The following is a 17,117-nucleotide window of genomic DNA, read 5'->3' on the forward strand; positions in this document are numbered from 1 at the left end:
AACCGAGAGAGCAAGCTCTGCCGAGCAGCTGCAACAGCTCTGGCTCGCAGCCCCGTCTGCAAGGACAGGGCGCCATGAGACTGGGTGAGTGACTTGAAGAGATACCTGTCATGGTTTCAACAGAAAGAGGTTTGGTCCTGTAGCCTTGAATCACACCATGAAGTGTGATGTTATAAGGTGTGTTGGCCTTGAGGCCTGTAACATTCATAAAGCGCAGTCCGCCTGGGACTGTGATATTCCGTGTTTCTTCGGGATTGTCCGACTCCTGCACCTGAATGATAAAGTTCTCATAGGCCCCATCGGCTGCTGTCCAGGTGAGCTGGAAACCATCCCAGCCAGTCTCTGACACTGATAATTTTCCAAGCTCAGGTTCCTCCTCTGAATAAGGACAGAGAGTCAATCAGTTACTCAGGTTACAGGGTAGTGGCAATGAGGTATTACTTAATGATGTTCTGTGTTAATGAATTTCATTTGTAATCAGTGACTCGGGGATGGACCCCCCCACACACATTTACATTCTCAGCTGCCTCAGATAACGTGCAAAGTCTCTTCAGAGACACAGCAAAACAGAACATTAAGAAAAGAACTGCAGTAATAAATAATAACCACATTAATACGAAAAGGCTGCTTACAGAAAGCAGCTTATAGACCATCTTACAGCTGCAAGTGTTTTGCCAACATTAATTACAACTCCCTAGGAGACAAGTAAGTATTACTATAACCACTTTACTGCACTACTAACAACTCAGTGTTTGCCATTAAGAAATGGCTGCGAATACTGCAACGATGCCTGATGTAAGGGTAGGAAGACATTGAGTTTAGAGTACTTGGATTCAGATGTTTATGCTTTCAATTGTGTCCACAAGAAGGATGCTATTTATTCTTCCAAACTATTTTTAATCCAAAACAATAAAGAAGGGGAAAATTCCTCCATGTCTGCATGTCTTTAATTTAATGGATTTGTCTTCCTTATGTTATTCTGCCCACAAAAACTTCCTGGAGGCAGAGAAGCTTGGGTTTTCAGAATTACTGATATTAATCTCAAATTGAAATCTGCATTCACAGAAATCAGCATTCTCAAAAGGCATCACTGGGGTGGCCAAGGAAGTTGGGAACCATCAGAGCTAACTCTCTGAGGCTGTTAAATCTGAAAATTTAGGTCATTTTTTCCAGTGAGAACAGAAAGTCCTCTGTTACAGAGGAAATATAACCGATACCTTAAAATTAACAGTCGTATGGGAAAATGACAGAATAATACCTGCTTTTTTCTACATGAAAAATCTCGCTATATGATCCATCATTGGCCTGTGGACTGCAATGACTTTTTAGCACTTTTCTTATTTAGTTGCACTGTCGACACATAAGCATATAATAAGAAGAGAGTCCAGCTGAATAATCCTGATCTGCACAACTAAGAATTTTTAATAGACAATGCAGGAGGGAAACGCATCTGATTTGTCAGTTCAACTTTAAGCTTTAGGTATATTTTAAGACAGAAGGTGAAGGGGCCCTGGAATAAATGAAAACTAGGTTCAGCAACATTACTCAAATTTTCACCCTGTAAAAACAGAGTGCATGTTGTATGAGTGTTGCATAGCCTCAGGTAGGTATAGCTGGGGTTGTATTTTCAGAGGTTGAGCACTCATAGGTCACAGCCAATTCTCTTCAGTGAGATTCAGTAACGTACAGTGAATTGCTACCACTCAGGAAAGCAAAAGTTTTGACAAGCTTTTCCCATCCTGTTAGAAAGGAAGAGATTGATTATGAAATAACGCCATGATGTTAAAAAGCATGAATCCAGAGCTGTTTTGCTTTATCAGGAACACAAATAAGCTACATTGGGGCAAAATATGAATCCTGTAAAAATAGCACTGTTTCGCTGAAAATGAGAAAGCAGGACAGAAAAAGAAGTGGTTGTATCAGAAATAATGATCTTTTGGTGGCAACAGAAACCGATAAAACAAACGCGTTTCCTTAAAATGAAAGTGCAACTAAACCAAAAGTTACAGTAAGGTAAAATCTTTCAAGTAAAAGCTTGATTATAATAAATAATGCAGCAATCATCACAGCTTAAAAGCAATTCAGATTTCTCTGAAGGGTGCTCAGTTTCATTCGCCTCCAAGATGCAGCGTCCCTTCTCCTCCCGTCTGTTTCTCATGCATGTCTGCAATGGAAGCGCACACAACCCCATCATGCTCTCTAGGGACCAAGAGATTCTGATACAAAATCATGCACCAACTTGGACTGTTGGAGACCTCCAAGAGCCTCATCCATAAAGCACCCAACATATATGACAAAACAATGACAACGACCATGGCAAATGATATCAAGGGATGATGTTTCTTACTTTACAAAAAAAAAAAAAAAGAGAGAGAACAAACCATTGAGAGATGAGACTGCTCTGGCCTTCTCAGTAGGTGTGAAATAACCTGTGTGTTTCTATGTAAATATTTCATCTCATGCTGTGAATTTGGTTTCGAGTGATGGACAGGTACAGTCATTAGCCTCCAGCTAGATTCTCCAGATATGAACTTACACACCGGTACTTTGATCATTATTGAACTGAGCCCTGTGGCTATAGACCTGCTTCCTCATGAAATTCATGTAACAGGGATAAGAGGGGGAAGTTTTCAGAAAGGTATACTCCCAATGTGTTTCAATCTTTTTTTTTCTCTGACATCACCACTTCCATGCCAATGCTACAAAACTGCAACCTCCTTGCAATCTTTCTCACATTTGAGCCACAATCCAGACAAATACTTGTAGCATCTTACTATTTTCACATTCCTTGTAAATAGCAGATGCATCAATATCTCTCTTTGCATGCAGTTTGAAAAGAGAGAATTGATGCTACATCACCTTAAAAGCTGCATGGGGCATTGTCCATGCTGCACCACTCAAGGCTCTCATTCCATAGCAATAAGAGTTTTATCCCGTGCAAAAGGAAGAAAAAAAAAAAACAGCTAAGAAGAAAGGCATCACTCACAAAGCCTAGCATTTCTGCAGTGGAACAGCAGTATGAAAATGAAGTTCTGTATTTCAAAGCAGAAAAGGAACATATGGCTAACGAATCCATAGAAAATACCTGTAGCAGCTATGGCTTCCAGGGACCAAGAGAGCTGACCTTGGGTGCTTCCATGGAGGGTAATCTGGTAGTGTGTGCCAGCTGTGAGACTGGTAATTTCTGTTTCTCGATGGTTTCCCGGCAAAAAGATTTCCTGTCTTCTGTTTAAACTGGACAGGTCTTTCAGAGTGATAAAGAACTGATCAAATACCTCATCCTGTGCTGCCCAAGACAAGGTGAAACTACTGAAAGTCCTGTGTGTTATATTAAGGTCATGAAGAGCACCAGTGGCTTCTGTGATGGGAAGGTCAGCGGGCACCAAAAGCAGAGCATGAGAATCAGTGCTGGGGTTTGTTAAGTAACTTAGCTCTGTAGGTGCAGGACTGGTAGGATTAAATGATGTTTCATTGTTTGATTCTCCAGGTGTTGTGACTAGATGTGCTAAACAGAGGTAAATTACAAGTTAAAATTTCCTGGTAATAAATCCCCAAATACACCAAAAGACGGCTAACATCTGCTACAAAACAGTTTGTGTGCTTTGCATTAAAGAGCTCTAAGAAAAGAGAAAACAGATGGGTACTTCTTTTTTGGAGACTGAATCCAGGCCATAAGCAAAGGTAGCATCACCAAGCACAACATGGTTCTCGTGCAAGCACAGTAATGAGCAGATCCAGGGAAACAACCATGAAACTCAGAGATGAGCTGGGATGCTTCCAGCAGAGAAGCGGGCACATCCTCAGTTGATGTAAATCAGAACACTTTGACGACCTCCAAAGAACTTCGCTACTTTACATTGGTGAGGATTTCAAAACCTAAGTCTCTCAAACATGCCTTTTATCTTTACTACAGCGTGTCAGTTATTGCTTCTGATACAAACCGTAAGTGCAATGCATGCCAAATATCACAAACATATCTGAATCCACACTAAGAAATCAGCCACAGCAGAAGCATGCTAAGCCTCGTCCTATCAAAACCAGGTTTGGATGAGTTATCCGTCTGGATACATGCAGAATTTTCAAAAAAGGCAGGGGGACACGCATCCTTACCTAAAAACCAAGACAGAAAGAACTTGAGCAATCTTTCTTTAAAGAGATCCAAAGGAACAGAAAAGAGAAAGAGTTGGCCTTCAACATGCTGAATGATCTGTGAACATATCTTGTAGTACAGTCAGATTCTGAAAATCTCAGAACTGTGGAGATCACAGAGAAGGTGTTTCTGATCACAGCTGCAAGGCAACAGGCAGGTGATTTTTCTGACATGCAGAATTATCTCCTCATTACTGTAAAACCACATCATTTCACACCTCAGTGACTGCCTTGCTTTCATGCTCCACTTGCATTCAATTAAGAGAGAGCAAGTCATCTACCATCATCAATCAGATCAGCACAAATACGTACTCAGGATTCAGTATCTGTCTCCAAATCCACACATGTATCAAAAGAAAAAAAAAGTTCTCAGAGGAGAAAGATCAATTAAAAATGTTTTCAAATAAGTGCAGAAACGTTATCTTGAAAATACACTCTCAGGACAAACACAGATGTAAAAACATTGTTTTCTGCTCACCTCCAGGAAGGAGAGAAGCCTGTGAGGCACACAGTTATTTTTATTTACATATATCATTGATACTCTTGACTTAGGTAAGGGCCCTCCTTAAATTACCCCAGCACACGATCTGAACCAGGCCCTATGTATGGTACAGCCTGAAGTTGGCCACGTTGTCATCACACCAGCACGCCTGCAATGCCAACCACTAGAAGGAATCCCTTCTTTCTCAGTAAATGGACTGTCAGAACTATCTGACTGCACTTGGTTACTGAGCTCACGTAACAAGGCAGGAAGACATGGAAGACATGCAGTAGGGAACCGTTAGCCTTCTGTGGCTTTCAGCTGCTTGGGCACAATTAGATGCCAACCAGCCCTCTCCTGTTCTGGGAGCACGCAAAAAACTGGCATCGAGCAAGTGCACTGGTACTTGGTTCAGCCTTAAGGTTGTCTACTTAGCATGCACAGTGGTAGCTGGGCTTCACTGGGGAGTACTTCTGCAGAAGACATGCACAGTGAGAGTGAAGAGAGCAGTGGGGAGGAAAGGGCAGCAGAGCGTTACACATGTACAGCTCCATGCTGTGGATGGTCCCACTGGGAAACTGCCATGCACCCTGAATTGGAAACCTAGGACAAAACATCCAAAAACACAAGGGAAAAAGAAAAAAACAAAGTTGCATTACACTCCTGATATACCAAGGATCCCTGAGGAAACCCTGTGTAATATTAGTCAAAACTGACATCTCGTTTTCCCTCATTTTATTTGACCACCCCTACTGACTTTTCTCCCAGACTCCTGTCGCTTATAGTATAACCACGCAAGGACTTGGTTTCCCTAACCTGAATGGGAAGTACAGCAACAGTTCAACTGCATTATACAAAAACGGAGGGACCTACCACCTAGTTGGCACTTTAAATCAGAATTTTGCTGTCACAAGTGGGTTAATAATAAATATTATTGTGCCAACTTTGACAACTGCATGGGAGGTTGCCATGTACAGATTGTCTCATGGAATATATATAATAATATGTAGTTACATTACCTCTGGTATTTTTTCAGGCCAAATTCTGAATATTGCCTCAGGTTTAATGACTTGACTCCATAAATGAATTTGTGGATGAGAAAGAGTGGTCTACCCTCTACACACACAAACCCCCCTATAAACACACATATACCCCACATTGTGTTCATGTGTAATAGAGGAATATGTGGCTTTATGTACAAACATACAACAGATAGAAAAAAGAAAATTATTTGAATACATGGAAAATACTGATGTTACAGATAGTGTCAGTGTTCATTGTTTTGCAGATAGAATACTATAACAGATAATGGAAAATCTGGAAAAGAGTCAAACTAAAGGATAACAAGACCAACAGAGTTCAAACATTTGACTTAGCAACTAGGGGAATAGATGGGGAGAAGAGAAAGAGAGCTCTAGGAGCCGCAGGTGGGTGGATGAATCGCAGCCAGACAGGATGAGTCATGGTGGCAAAATGAATGAATAGTAGACACCAAAGAGCTGAAAGCTAGGTAGAAGGAACAGTGGATGGACAACAAACATACGCTCTTTCTCAGACTAGAATACTTCTCAATATCATTCTCTTAGTAAAATCTTCAGGCTGAGTATGGCCCAAATATGTCCATGCTGCTGTTGCTGGCCTTTTGAGGAATTCCATTCTAATGCTTCACTGGCGCTTTTAACAAAAAAGAATGTTAATGTCCTGCCAGGACATTTCCCCAGTTACTTGGGATGGAGCAAACAGTATTCTGCATTATTTCTTGCTTCTGTCTCTTGGATTTTATATTATTTTCCAAGAGAGGCTATCAGCCAGTTTCACTGCGGAGTGTCTCATCAGCTCAAGCACACTATAAGGCATGATGGCCTACAAAGGTACTTGCATTCTTCTTAGACCCCCTTTGGCTAAATGTCTTTCCCCTCTCTCAACCAGATGGTTAAACTGGGCTTACAGCGCAGGTGCACCTCTGAATTTCATAAAGAAAGCATTTCAATGTATCACGAGCCGGAAATACTACAGGAGCTACCATTAAAATTCCTCAAACTGAAGTCAGCTTCCAGGTTCTCTTAGCAGAGGAATCAGCTGAAGAGATGGACAATCTTTACCGGCAAATTTATTTTCCCAGTGGTCAGTACTGTAGTTTCCCATTGAACTAGCACACCTAATCTTTCCTCCTAACTTTTCTGAGTTTGTATAAAAAAGGGTGGCGCAATCTAAAACTAGTAGAAGCCAGGAGAGGAAGAGGGAGTGATGCACAACACAGACAAGGGTCTTCAGCAAACAGCATAAATCTTCTTAAGAACATTCAACACAATGGAAAAGTTACTTCTCCAAGCCATGCTCCTACGGGCAATTCACTTCCAGAGGCAAGACTGTATCACATCCACGATTCATCAGCAGTTGCTGCACAATCTGGGTCCTTCAGCAGAGGAATTTGATGTTGGCACTTGGTTTCTCTAATGTCCACTCATTTATCTCCACAGGCCTCTCACGCCTGATGCATTACCATCCGTCTTCCTCCAGGACCCACATTGTGCTATGCAGGCAGGGTTCCAGAACCAGAGCAAGAAGGAACAAAGCTGCAGTCTGACTGCTCAGCTTCCTCAGAGCCAGGTTACGTGCTCACCCTACAGATTAGTTGTTAATCTGATGTAACATTTTCAAGACATGCTGTCAGAAAGGTCCCTCCAACTACTAAAACGGCTCATCTTCTTTGATTTCTGAAGTGGTTCTTAGCCAAAACCTTAGTGCAGTGCTGAGTAGGTCCTCTAACAAATAAGCAGTACCCTATTTTGTGATACCTTTGTTAATAACAGAAAGGAGGTACCTGTTGTAGCCACAGCTTCCAGAGGAGAAGAGCGCTGTTCTCCAGCCAATCCATACACCTTGATTTTATAGGAAGTGTTAGCTTGGAGGCCGTCAATCACAGCACCTAGGGATTCTCTGGGCAGGGAGGTTTCTGCAGGGGGCCCAGCTGCCAGTGACACTTCCTTGTACTCCACCACAAAACTACTGTAGACTCCTGTATTCGCATACCATGAGACACTAAAGCTTTGGTCTGTTACCCTGGAGACCACGAGGTCCCTCAGTGCATCCTCCTGCATCCCTGAGGCCTCTGGAGTAAGAAAACTCCCAGAGCCAGAGAGCTGCTCTGGGTCAGGAGTCATTGCCTGCATTGGGGTTAGACTATACAGAGCTACAAAGAAACAAACAAGCAAATGGCAGTGTGAAATAGTCAGTCTTTGCAGGAAAGCAAAATAACATTTAGCAAACTGTTCACTTCATAATCTTTACCATCCCTTGAATGTAGAATCATGGACACCAGTTAAAAAAACCAAACTTTGTCACTTGAGCTGCACTTCATCCATATGAAGAGACAGAAGCAACAGAAGGCTGCCATCCTGTACTGTGGAAGATTTTGTGACATGTTCTTTGCTAGAGGTTCATGAGCTCTGAATGTTTCAGCTGTCTGTGTGTGGACAGTTGATAAATATAAAAAGGTAACAAGAAGAATGCGAGAGGGGAGAGAAGGCACCAACAGAAGATCTTCAGCTCTGGGGCTGAAAGAAGCTCTACCCTCAGTGATAGAAAATTTACTATGCAAACAAATAAAAATAACATGTGAAACTACTGAATACCTGCCGGCAGAGAAGCCTGACTGAACCATCAAGAGGCTGGGAAGAATATAAGATGAAAACTGGCAATCTGGAGAAGCAAAGGAAACTCTGAAAAGAAAATTTCTCAGCCCTTCCATAGTCCCTGGCTCCCTTGTTCAGCGGGGATGGCACATGCCTCTCTAAACAGCAGGACTGTCTCCTCCACCCACCGAGGAGAGCTAGCCCGGACCTCGCTGTGCTACTGGCATTTTCCACTTCAATCTTTCCTTTCTCTCCCTCTGGTTGCTCCAAGTACTCTCCCCAGCAGTGCAATGGACCTGAGGTCCCCCATAGCTCTGCAAGAAAGGGTAAAACAAGATGTTTGTTTGGCTGAGCCTGCGGACTTCAGGACCTCCCAAGTACTGGGAACATGGATAAAGAGGGCTGACTTGAGGGTGGACAAAAAAAAAGTAAACTGAAGAAGAGACCTCCTGTCTTATACCCCACCGGGTCACAGAGCATTTCTGCCTCCCCGTGCTCATGTGTTTGGATTTGTCCATTCCTACGCGGGAGGAAGGTCACAGTGACAGGTTATGTCAACTACTGCTGTTGCTTCTAAGGAGCCCACTGTAGAGAACTCTTTGTTTACTGGCTGCTCTGAGTAAAGACTTAAAACAAACACACTGGCCAGATGAATGTATTTATAAAAAAACCCAAAAACCAAACCAGGAAAAAGAAACCACCTTGTAAGACTTTGGAAACTGGTGCTGGAAAGACCAGACTGTGAAATTCCACAGCATTTTGTTTCTACCTTTTCATCACCCATGCATACTTCTTTTGAGACCACTCAGTCTTCAGACAGGTGGGAAAACAGATAACTGCGGAAAAATCAAAGCCTGCTCGCTCCTGCCACATAAGCCTCCAGCTTCCTTTTGTATATGTGTGCCTCGAGGCCTTCTAATTTTTCCCTACATTGGACACAGGCCTGACACGCATCAAACACGTAATTCAGTACTGATGGCTTTCTGTAATTTACACCATACCATGTAACTCTCTGCTGTACGGGATTACTTGAGATAATAATAAAGCGTTCAGAGGCTCTGCTGGCATGAACACTACCAGGGAACATGAAACCAATTTTGATCAGTTAAGCTATATAGTTTTTAATTTGTAAAATCCACAACTTCTGGCATGTGTTTACCTCATAGATGGTCTTTCGGGAGAAAAGGATAAACAATTTGATACCTGCTAAGGACAATAATTGTAACCCATCTGATTCTGATTTCAATGTCTCTGCCTACTTACAGCAGTTAAGGCTTTGCCTCACAGGGTTTAGCCTGAAGGCACAGACAGATTCAGAATTTATTCGTGTTCTATACTGAGATATAATTCTGTATGCAAGAAACCTGGCGTCAAATTGTGGCACAAAGAATAAAACCTTGTTCAACCAGTAGTCCACTAATAGTGGTTAATTGGAGTGGTTTGTAAAAATGGAGACGGCAAAAAATGGACCCCTTATTTGTAGACAAACGTAACAGTTGTGGTATCCAAAGGAAACGGTGACTGTGACCAGATTTGTGGCAGTAGCCTTTCTAGCTTGTGGATAAGAAAACTGAAAAAGCACAACATCAGAGCCCTGTTGACCCTGCTGTAGCATGATGGGTAGAGGCATGCTGTGAAGAGAATTCATTAGGCAAGAACAAGCAACGTTAAAATACATTCTGGTTGCTCTTCCTCTTAGTTTTTGGCTGCAGAAAACAAAACAAGTTATAAGACATAATGCACAAAAAAGCAGCCTCGTTTAAAACAAAGGACGATGTCTGCATTTCCTGCAGGATACATAGCTGCGTTCTTTGTGAGTCTTCTCAAAGGATAAGCAAGAAGTTGTTGAGAACACGGAGCTAAACACAGTAGGTAGGGAAACACACGGCTATCCCTCAATTAAGTCTATCATGCTAGACAGAGCCGAGTCTGCTCTGCAGGCAACTGATGGTTTTAAGCAGTTCCCCAGACAAGCCCTACAAAATCAGGTGAAATTGTACTTGGGCTAGTCATTGCCCCATGACCTGGTGCACAGCACTCATCAAAAGCTGTTACTCACCAGTTGAGCCCTTGACAGTTGTGGGTTTGCTTTTGTGTCTGCCTTTCTCCGCCACCAGACTAATGGTGTATTCCGTCCCTGCATCCAGCCCTCGCAGGACAAAAGAGGTGCTGTCCACAGGGATCTCCACTTCATTCCTCCTTCCAGTGGGGCTAACGTAAATGAGGCGATAACGATCAAACTTGGCCACTGGTCTTCTCCAGCGAAGGGATAAGGTGGTTTCAGTGGGGTCACTGACTTCCAAGTCCTTGGGGTTATCAAGATCTACAGGTCAAAAAAAGCAAAGTTGAGGTGTCTCTGAACTGCCCTGGGAGTTTTCCAGGCATCTGTAGACAGAGTAACATCTGTACTTGGTGTCTAGCAACAGCTCAGAGTCTTATCCACCTTTTGGAGCTTTTGAAGCCCCGTTGCTGGATATAAGTAGAGGATGATGAAGTTCTTTTTTACAGAAAAACCACACTAGAACAAATTTCCCACGCTTACACTCACTTCAGCAGGCACTGCATAGAGGAGAAGTAGAATTTAAGCCTTCAGAGAATCTACCTGGGAAATTCTATATTGTGAGAAAAATCCTGGATCTGACAGTCAGTCGGGACTATTGCAACCACTGAGGCTGCACCCTTTGTCTGATCAACCTTGTGGCCATAACCACCATTCCTGCCAGAAACCCTCACAATTAGAGAATGGCCAGAGTAATCAGTGTAAGCATAATTACCATTAAGGAGCCCACCTGGAGATGAAACTCCCAGAACATTAAGAGATCCTCATACAGGAAAAGGATGCCAAATTCAGAGGTCAAAGTCTTTCGGGAAATGTTTTTTCTTTCCCTTGAGGGAGAATGTCACATTGGTACCAAAATGAAATCAAGGACTTTCTAAAATATTTCATACAACATTAATTGGAAATGAAAGAAACTTCGTAGTGGCTCCACCTGACTTGCTGCTTCCTCCGGAGCACAAAGGGGGATCAAGCTACTCACCAGTGCCAGCATTAATGGTAGCAGGAGCGCTTTCCCTGTCCTGTCTCACTGCTGTCACTCCAATGCCATATTCAGTTCCAGGCCTCAAACCTAAGAGATGAGGAATAGAAGTATGAGTTCCTGTCCACAGAATATGCCTATGGGCGTTTATTTAAATAAGGGCAATAAGATATATGCTTTGCTGTGTACGCAGAGAATTTCCACGTGCGTGCCAAAGGATAAAGATTATGGCTGACTGAGATTGCATTTTGGACACTGTGCAAACGCATGCTCAGAGATAGCTTCTGCTTTCAAGGCCTTGCAGCGTAGGTACTTCTGCCAAAGAAAAGCAGGTAGACACATCCATGTGACACGGAGAAAGTACCATTATCTAGCCTTGCAGGCTGGTAAGGCAACTTGCAGCTAACACAGAAAAGCTGCAGACTGGCATCAGTAAATACCATCCCTAACACATGCAAAAGCCGTTTGCACTCAGGGATGTGAAGCCATATCCACAAAGACATGTAGCTACCTAGAGCTCAGGGAACTGAATCCTAGTGGGATTCAGAGATGCGCGTGAAAGTGAAATGGCTACAAACCTTCTGTTACCCATCTGCAGGTGTGTACATATACATCACATGTATTTTAATTTAATTGCTCGTACTCAAAATGCATAACCTCTGCTTGTACCTCTTACATATAGTGACCAAAAGGGCATTTTTTCACTACACTAGTGTGCTCTAGAGTGACGGCAGCAGCATGACATTAATGACAACCTCTCCATTCCCCTACCTGTGAGTGTAGCTCTGGTTGTCGCTTGGTTGCCCTTTGGCACTGTGACCTCAGCATGGTCTCCACCAGAGATGGGAGCAAATTTAATTCGATAGTTATCAATATTTGCATGGCTGTTCTTCCACTCCAACGTAATGCTGTTGTCTGTCTGTGACACCCGCTTCAGGTTTCTTGGAGCATCCAAGTCTGCAATCAATCAACCAATAAATCAATAAAAATAAATAGGAATAATTCTCTTATGATAGCATCTCTTATAACAGTACTTTTTAGAAGGTGAAATGATCCATAAAGCTGGAGTTTCCTCTCACGTGATACCACTATGTTCTTAACTACATCAAGCAGATTTCTTTTAGCATGAAATGGAGAGTTCACTAGCTTTGGGGAAAACATCAGTGAAAGAAATTCAACATTTATCTCCTGAGACAAAAAAAACATTTTCAATTTTAGTAATTATTTTTTATTACAAAATAATTTTGTAGAAAAACATATTTGGAGGGAAATATTATTTTACCTATATAAATACCTCATCTTTCAGAAGGAAAAAGGCTGCTAAGTAAAAAGAATTAATCATCCCTAGGCTTTCTGTTCAGTAAATATCTTGGATTCATGGCTGAAAGACCTCTAAGTCTCAAAACAAAAGGTGAATATCATGTAGAAATCCAATGGGCATTCACTGTTCACACCTTTAGTAGGCTCAAATCCTGCTCTGAATGAGTAACTACATTTTAGGATGAAAAGGGGGTCATTCTCTATGTACTATTTACTCAGCTCCCTTAATGCATCAAACCTTGATAACATGCTAAAGGACCCTCTCTGTCACAAAGCATTGCCAGGATCACTAAGGAGCAAAGGAAATTTATAAAAGCATGACAGAAAACATCTGCAGAACTGAAGAAGGAAAAAAAAGCAGTTCTCTGCTAATCTGCTATGCATTTAGACAAACAAGATTTTAGATGGAATAGGAACCACGGAAGATATTTAGGCTTAGCAGACAGACAAGTAATCCAGAGGAATTTGTTTCCTGAAGCAGAGATTTAGGTTATGATGAGCAAAAGCTTTGAAGAGACTTAATAACGTAATTCCCATTTTCAAAATACATTTAGATACTTGGGGGGAGTCTAAATATTTTGTTGAGCCAGTAAGGTATATAAGGCACAAAAAAAACATTCTCCGCTTTCATGCACCTCTATAACAGTGCTGATTCTGTGTTGATGCAGTAACTACCAACTCAAGCAACACTACACAAATAGCACAGGAAGACTGATGGTGACTGTATTGCCTTCCCAGGAGTTTGGATTGGTATCCAGGCCTCTTACCTGTGACAAAGACTTCTTTCACGGGGTCGCTTTCCATGTCCCCTCGACGAGAGACAAGTGTCACTTCATACTCTGTGTGCGGCCTCAGGTTTCCAATAGAGTATTGGTTTTCATCTTCAGAGAGGTCAATGGTTGTCCTGTCCCCTGGAACATCCTTGGGGCCATAAGTGAGCTCTATGCCTTCAATTTCAGCCAAGGGTTTGGACCATGTGATAAGAGCTGTGGTGTCTGTGACATCTTTTGCCTCGATCTGGCTGGGGGCATCAAGCTCTGTTACAAAGAGAGAAAAAGGCATTTTTAAAAGAAATCTTGCCAGAAAAATCATACACGTTCTTGTGCTTTTAATTGCTGATTCAGATCAAAATTATTTGTGAGTGGCTTCTACCAACTGAAACTTATCTTCATTGACTTTCTTCCTTTACTTTCTATAGTTGTAGAAGAAAGTGACAAATAGAACCAATTAATCATAAGGTTAATTCATGAAAATTCATTAAAATCAGAAGCTACCAAAAGACAGACAAGCAGAAACCCTAAGAGGTTCTCCATCTGCACAATAGAAACTCTCTTTTAAATAGTTTTTTCATGCAAATATCACCAAGATGACAGAAATTCTAGTTCCTGTTGATGTACATTTTGAAAAAGAATAGAAGTGCATACTGCTTGCTACCTTCTCGCTAAATATAAATTTCCTTTCCTCTTCAAAAACGTAATTTGAAAAGGAATTAATTTCTCCTCATGTATTCTCCATTAGCAGCTCCACTTCCTCTCCCCTCCCCCCCCCCAGCAATTCACAGTACAGAGCCTGGCTTTCTCTTTGTTTAAAAACTCCTTAGGCTACACCAAACAGCAGTCGTTTTATTGGTGGCACTACACTAAATACGGGTTGTGCTTACTTGTGGTTATCACTTTGGATAGTCCTGGTCCTCGGGTATTGTTTTTCACTATATGAAGGGATACATTATACTGTTGCCCTGGTGCCAAACCTGGCTGCATATAAGATGTCTCTGGCCTTTTCAAGCTGCTGGTAATATCTCCGTTGTCATCCTTTTTCTGTAACACATAGAACAATCAGTTAGACTAAACTTTAAAAATCCAGGTTCTTTCACTTATATATGGCATCTATACATGAAAACACTGCTTCCTTACCATATTACGGAAGACCAGCTCCCAGCCATCAAATGAAAAGTTCAGAGGATCCCACTCCACCTGGACGGATGTTTCTCTAACAGATTTGAATTTCAGACCTTCTGGAGCGGGAAGATCTGCAACAGAAGAAACAGGATATCATTACACGAGCAGCAAGTTCCCATAAATAGGGCACCGGGGGTGGGACATCTTTCCACACCTATAAATATCTGCCATGTAGGTATCTGTGTCTGAGATGTTTAAACCCTCTTCACAGCCAATTGTTCTGCCTTTGGAGAGACATTCCTCTAAGCTGTTTTAGATGTCACCTTAGAGCAAAACGATAAAACAAATTTTGCCCTAGAAATCTCTTTCCTTGCCCTCCTGAAAGAAGCCTAGTGTGGACATTTGAACTTATGTGAGATGAATCCTGCCCCAGGTCTCTAAAAATGAGCACAGTGACAGACGTCAAAGGGCATCTTTTGAGGCTGGGATGTTTAGATACGACTGTGGTGCACACAATAAAAAATGGAAGATGAACAACGAATGAACAGACAGGCAGACAGAGGGAAAGTTGTGGTAAAACACACTAAAGATGCAAAACAAATATAACCTCCACTTAAGTCAAAGCGGTTTGGATCCGAGTAATTTCATATTGCTCTTCTACATGCTGCTAAATTTTTATATTTTTTTCAGGAACATTACCAGATTTTTAAAATATACCTTGTTATGAAGAAGCCAAGGGTCTTAATTTACAAAGATCTCATAATATTCATTGGGAGGCACTGTAGAGAGCAGAACTAGTGAACTGTACTTTTAACATGGTCATTGGTATTGGAAAAGAACAGAAAATGAAAGTGAAGACAACTGTCTTTGTCCAGAACAGAAGATGAATTGAAAATAGAAGATAAAAAAAAAATCACACCCTAAAAAAGTGATGTAAATAAATACATACTACGGAATAGACAAAAGAATGAGTACAAGGACTATTAAACTCACATGTTGCTACCCTGGCACTGACAGGAATACTCTTCTTGTTTTTAAGGATTGCAAAGACACGGATGAAATATTCTACACCCGGCTCCAGTTCATGAATAGTGGCAGCTGTCTGGTTTCCTGGCACGGTGAACTGCATATCCAAGCCACCACTGCTGGTAGGGACATAGGTGATGAGGTACTCATTGACAAGATTCTCATGCTTCCATTCCAGATTTACGGTTTTATCTGTTACGTTTGTCACAGTCAGTTCAGTTGGAGGAGACACTAGGAAGGGGAAAAAACAAAACAAACTTATAAGAAGTTTTCAAGGCTCAGAAAATAATGACTTACCCAGTTTTACATTTTCCCAGGAGCAGCTTGTAAGAATCATCTAAGAAACAGGGAATGGGGAAGCCATGTCACACAAGTTAGCCTCTTGAAGAAAGGAATGTTCAGCTGATGAAGCCTACAGACATTTCCAAAAGACACGGGCCAATTTCTGCTCATACACTTGCACACAACCTATGGCTGACTGCGTTCCAGCTCCTCCTCTCATGGCTACTGCACAAGACTACTATAGCTAGGTCCCTAGCGATTCAGCTGTTTAATTCAACTGCCAGCAACACATGATTTTATAGCTGGAAGTCCTGGGGTTTGGATACACAGAATTGCACAGATTTTCCAAAGTAAAATAAAAGATTATTTTTGTAAATACTTACAATGGATTACTCCACATTTGCACACACAAGAGCATAAAGTGTGGCTTGGGAGTCTTCCAGAAGGAGGACATGAAAAATGGGAATTTCTTTTCAAGGGTACCCATTGTCTTCTATAATGTTCCCAACCCCAAAGTACTCTTTGATTACTCTACAAAGATCTTAGTCTCAAAATTTCTCCCCTGGGATCTACTAAAGAAAACTACCTCCTTTATAGCGCAATGCCTGCCATTATCTAGCTGCCAAAATTTTCTATCAGTTTCCATAGAGTCAGTGGTACTGGGAAACTAAGCATGAGACTTTCTAGCTAAGTTTCCACTCCAGCTGATTCTATGCTTTTACTCTAAGCTTTTGTCAGATCTAACACACACACACGCATATATATATATATACACACATATATAAAATAAAGTTTTACTTTAGTTAGAAAAATCTATTTGGCCAATTGAGTGATAGCTGAGGCCCCTATAGTAACCCTGAAAGCTTGTACTGCAATATTTGCAACATCTGGCAATTCCATCGTGACAGTTGTCTCATAGAGATCACTCAGATAGGACGTTATTTTCTGTGCGTGCCTTGCCTCCACTACCCCCTTTGCCTCCACCAGGGCTCCAGCCCAGAGATCTACCTCCAAAGCAAAGCTGCTGAGTCCTTGGTGGCTGTCAGTGTATATTGTCAGTACTGTGTGTTTTGGTTTTGGTTCCTACAACAGCAATAGTGTTGTAAATGCAACCCCCTTTCTTATCCATCCAGCATGAGACTGGGAACGAGAATCTGGCTATAAGAAACGTTTCATACCCAGGTTCTTTAGTCACTGACATTCATTATCTACATTATCCTATTCCTGCAAAGCCTTTAGTCAAAATTCAGTCCATATTCTTTTAATAAATCTTGCTGAATACCTAGTA

The 17,117-nt window shown here is 41.7% G+C and overlaps 1 protein-coding gene across 9 annotated transcripts in view; it reads right to left on the reverse strand.

The window, feature by feature from the left end:
• TNC (tenascin C) overlaps positions 1–17,117 on the reverse strand; it is a 123,416-nt gene that overhangs the window by 28,519 nt on the left and 77,780 nt on the right. For 4 of the 9 annotated variants that reach the window (XM_074608692.1, XM_074608691.1, XM_074608693.1 and 1 more), the window contains 8 exons: positions 15,515–15,778; positions 14,537–14,652; positions 14,284–14,440; positions 13,391–13,660; positions 12,075–12,260; positions 11,304–11,393; positions 10,325–10,588; positions 106–378 (listed from right to left, as the gene is read on the reverse strand). In XM_074608692.1, the coding sequence (XP_074464793.1) occupies positions 106–378; positions 10,325–10,588; positions 11,304–11,393; positions 12,075–12,260; positions 13,391–13,660; positions 14,284–14,440; positions 14,537–14,652; positions 15,515–15,778 (1,620 nt within the window). Of the gene's footprint in view, positions 1–105; positions 379–3,085; positions 3,506–10,324; positions 10,589–11,303; positions 11,394–12,074; positions 12,261–13,390; positions 13,661–14,283; positions 14,441–14,536; positions 14,653–15,514; positions 15,779–17,117 lie in introns of all 9 variants that reach the window. The other 5 variants (XM_074608696.1, XM_074608695.1, XM_074608694.1 and 2 more) reach the window with 2 other exon arrangements.

Source organism: Larus michahellis, chromosome 15 (genome assembly GCF_964199755.1).
Source record: "Larus michahellis chromosome 15, bLarMic1.1, whole genome shotgun sequence".
In the NCBI taxonomy this organism is placed as follows: domain Eukaryota; kingdom Metazoa; phylum Chordata; class Aves; order Charadriiformes; family Laridae; genus Larus; species Larus michahellis.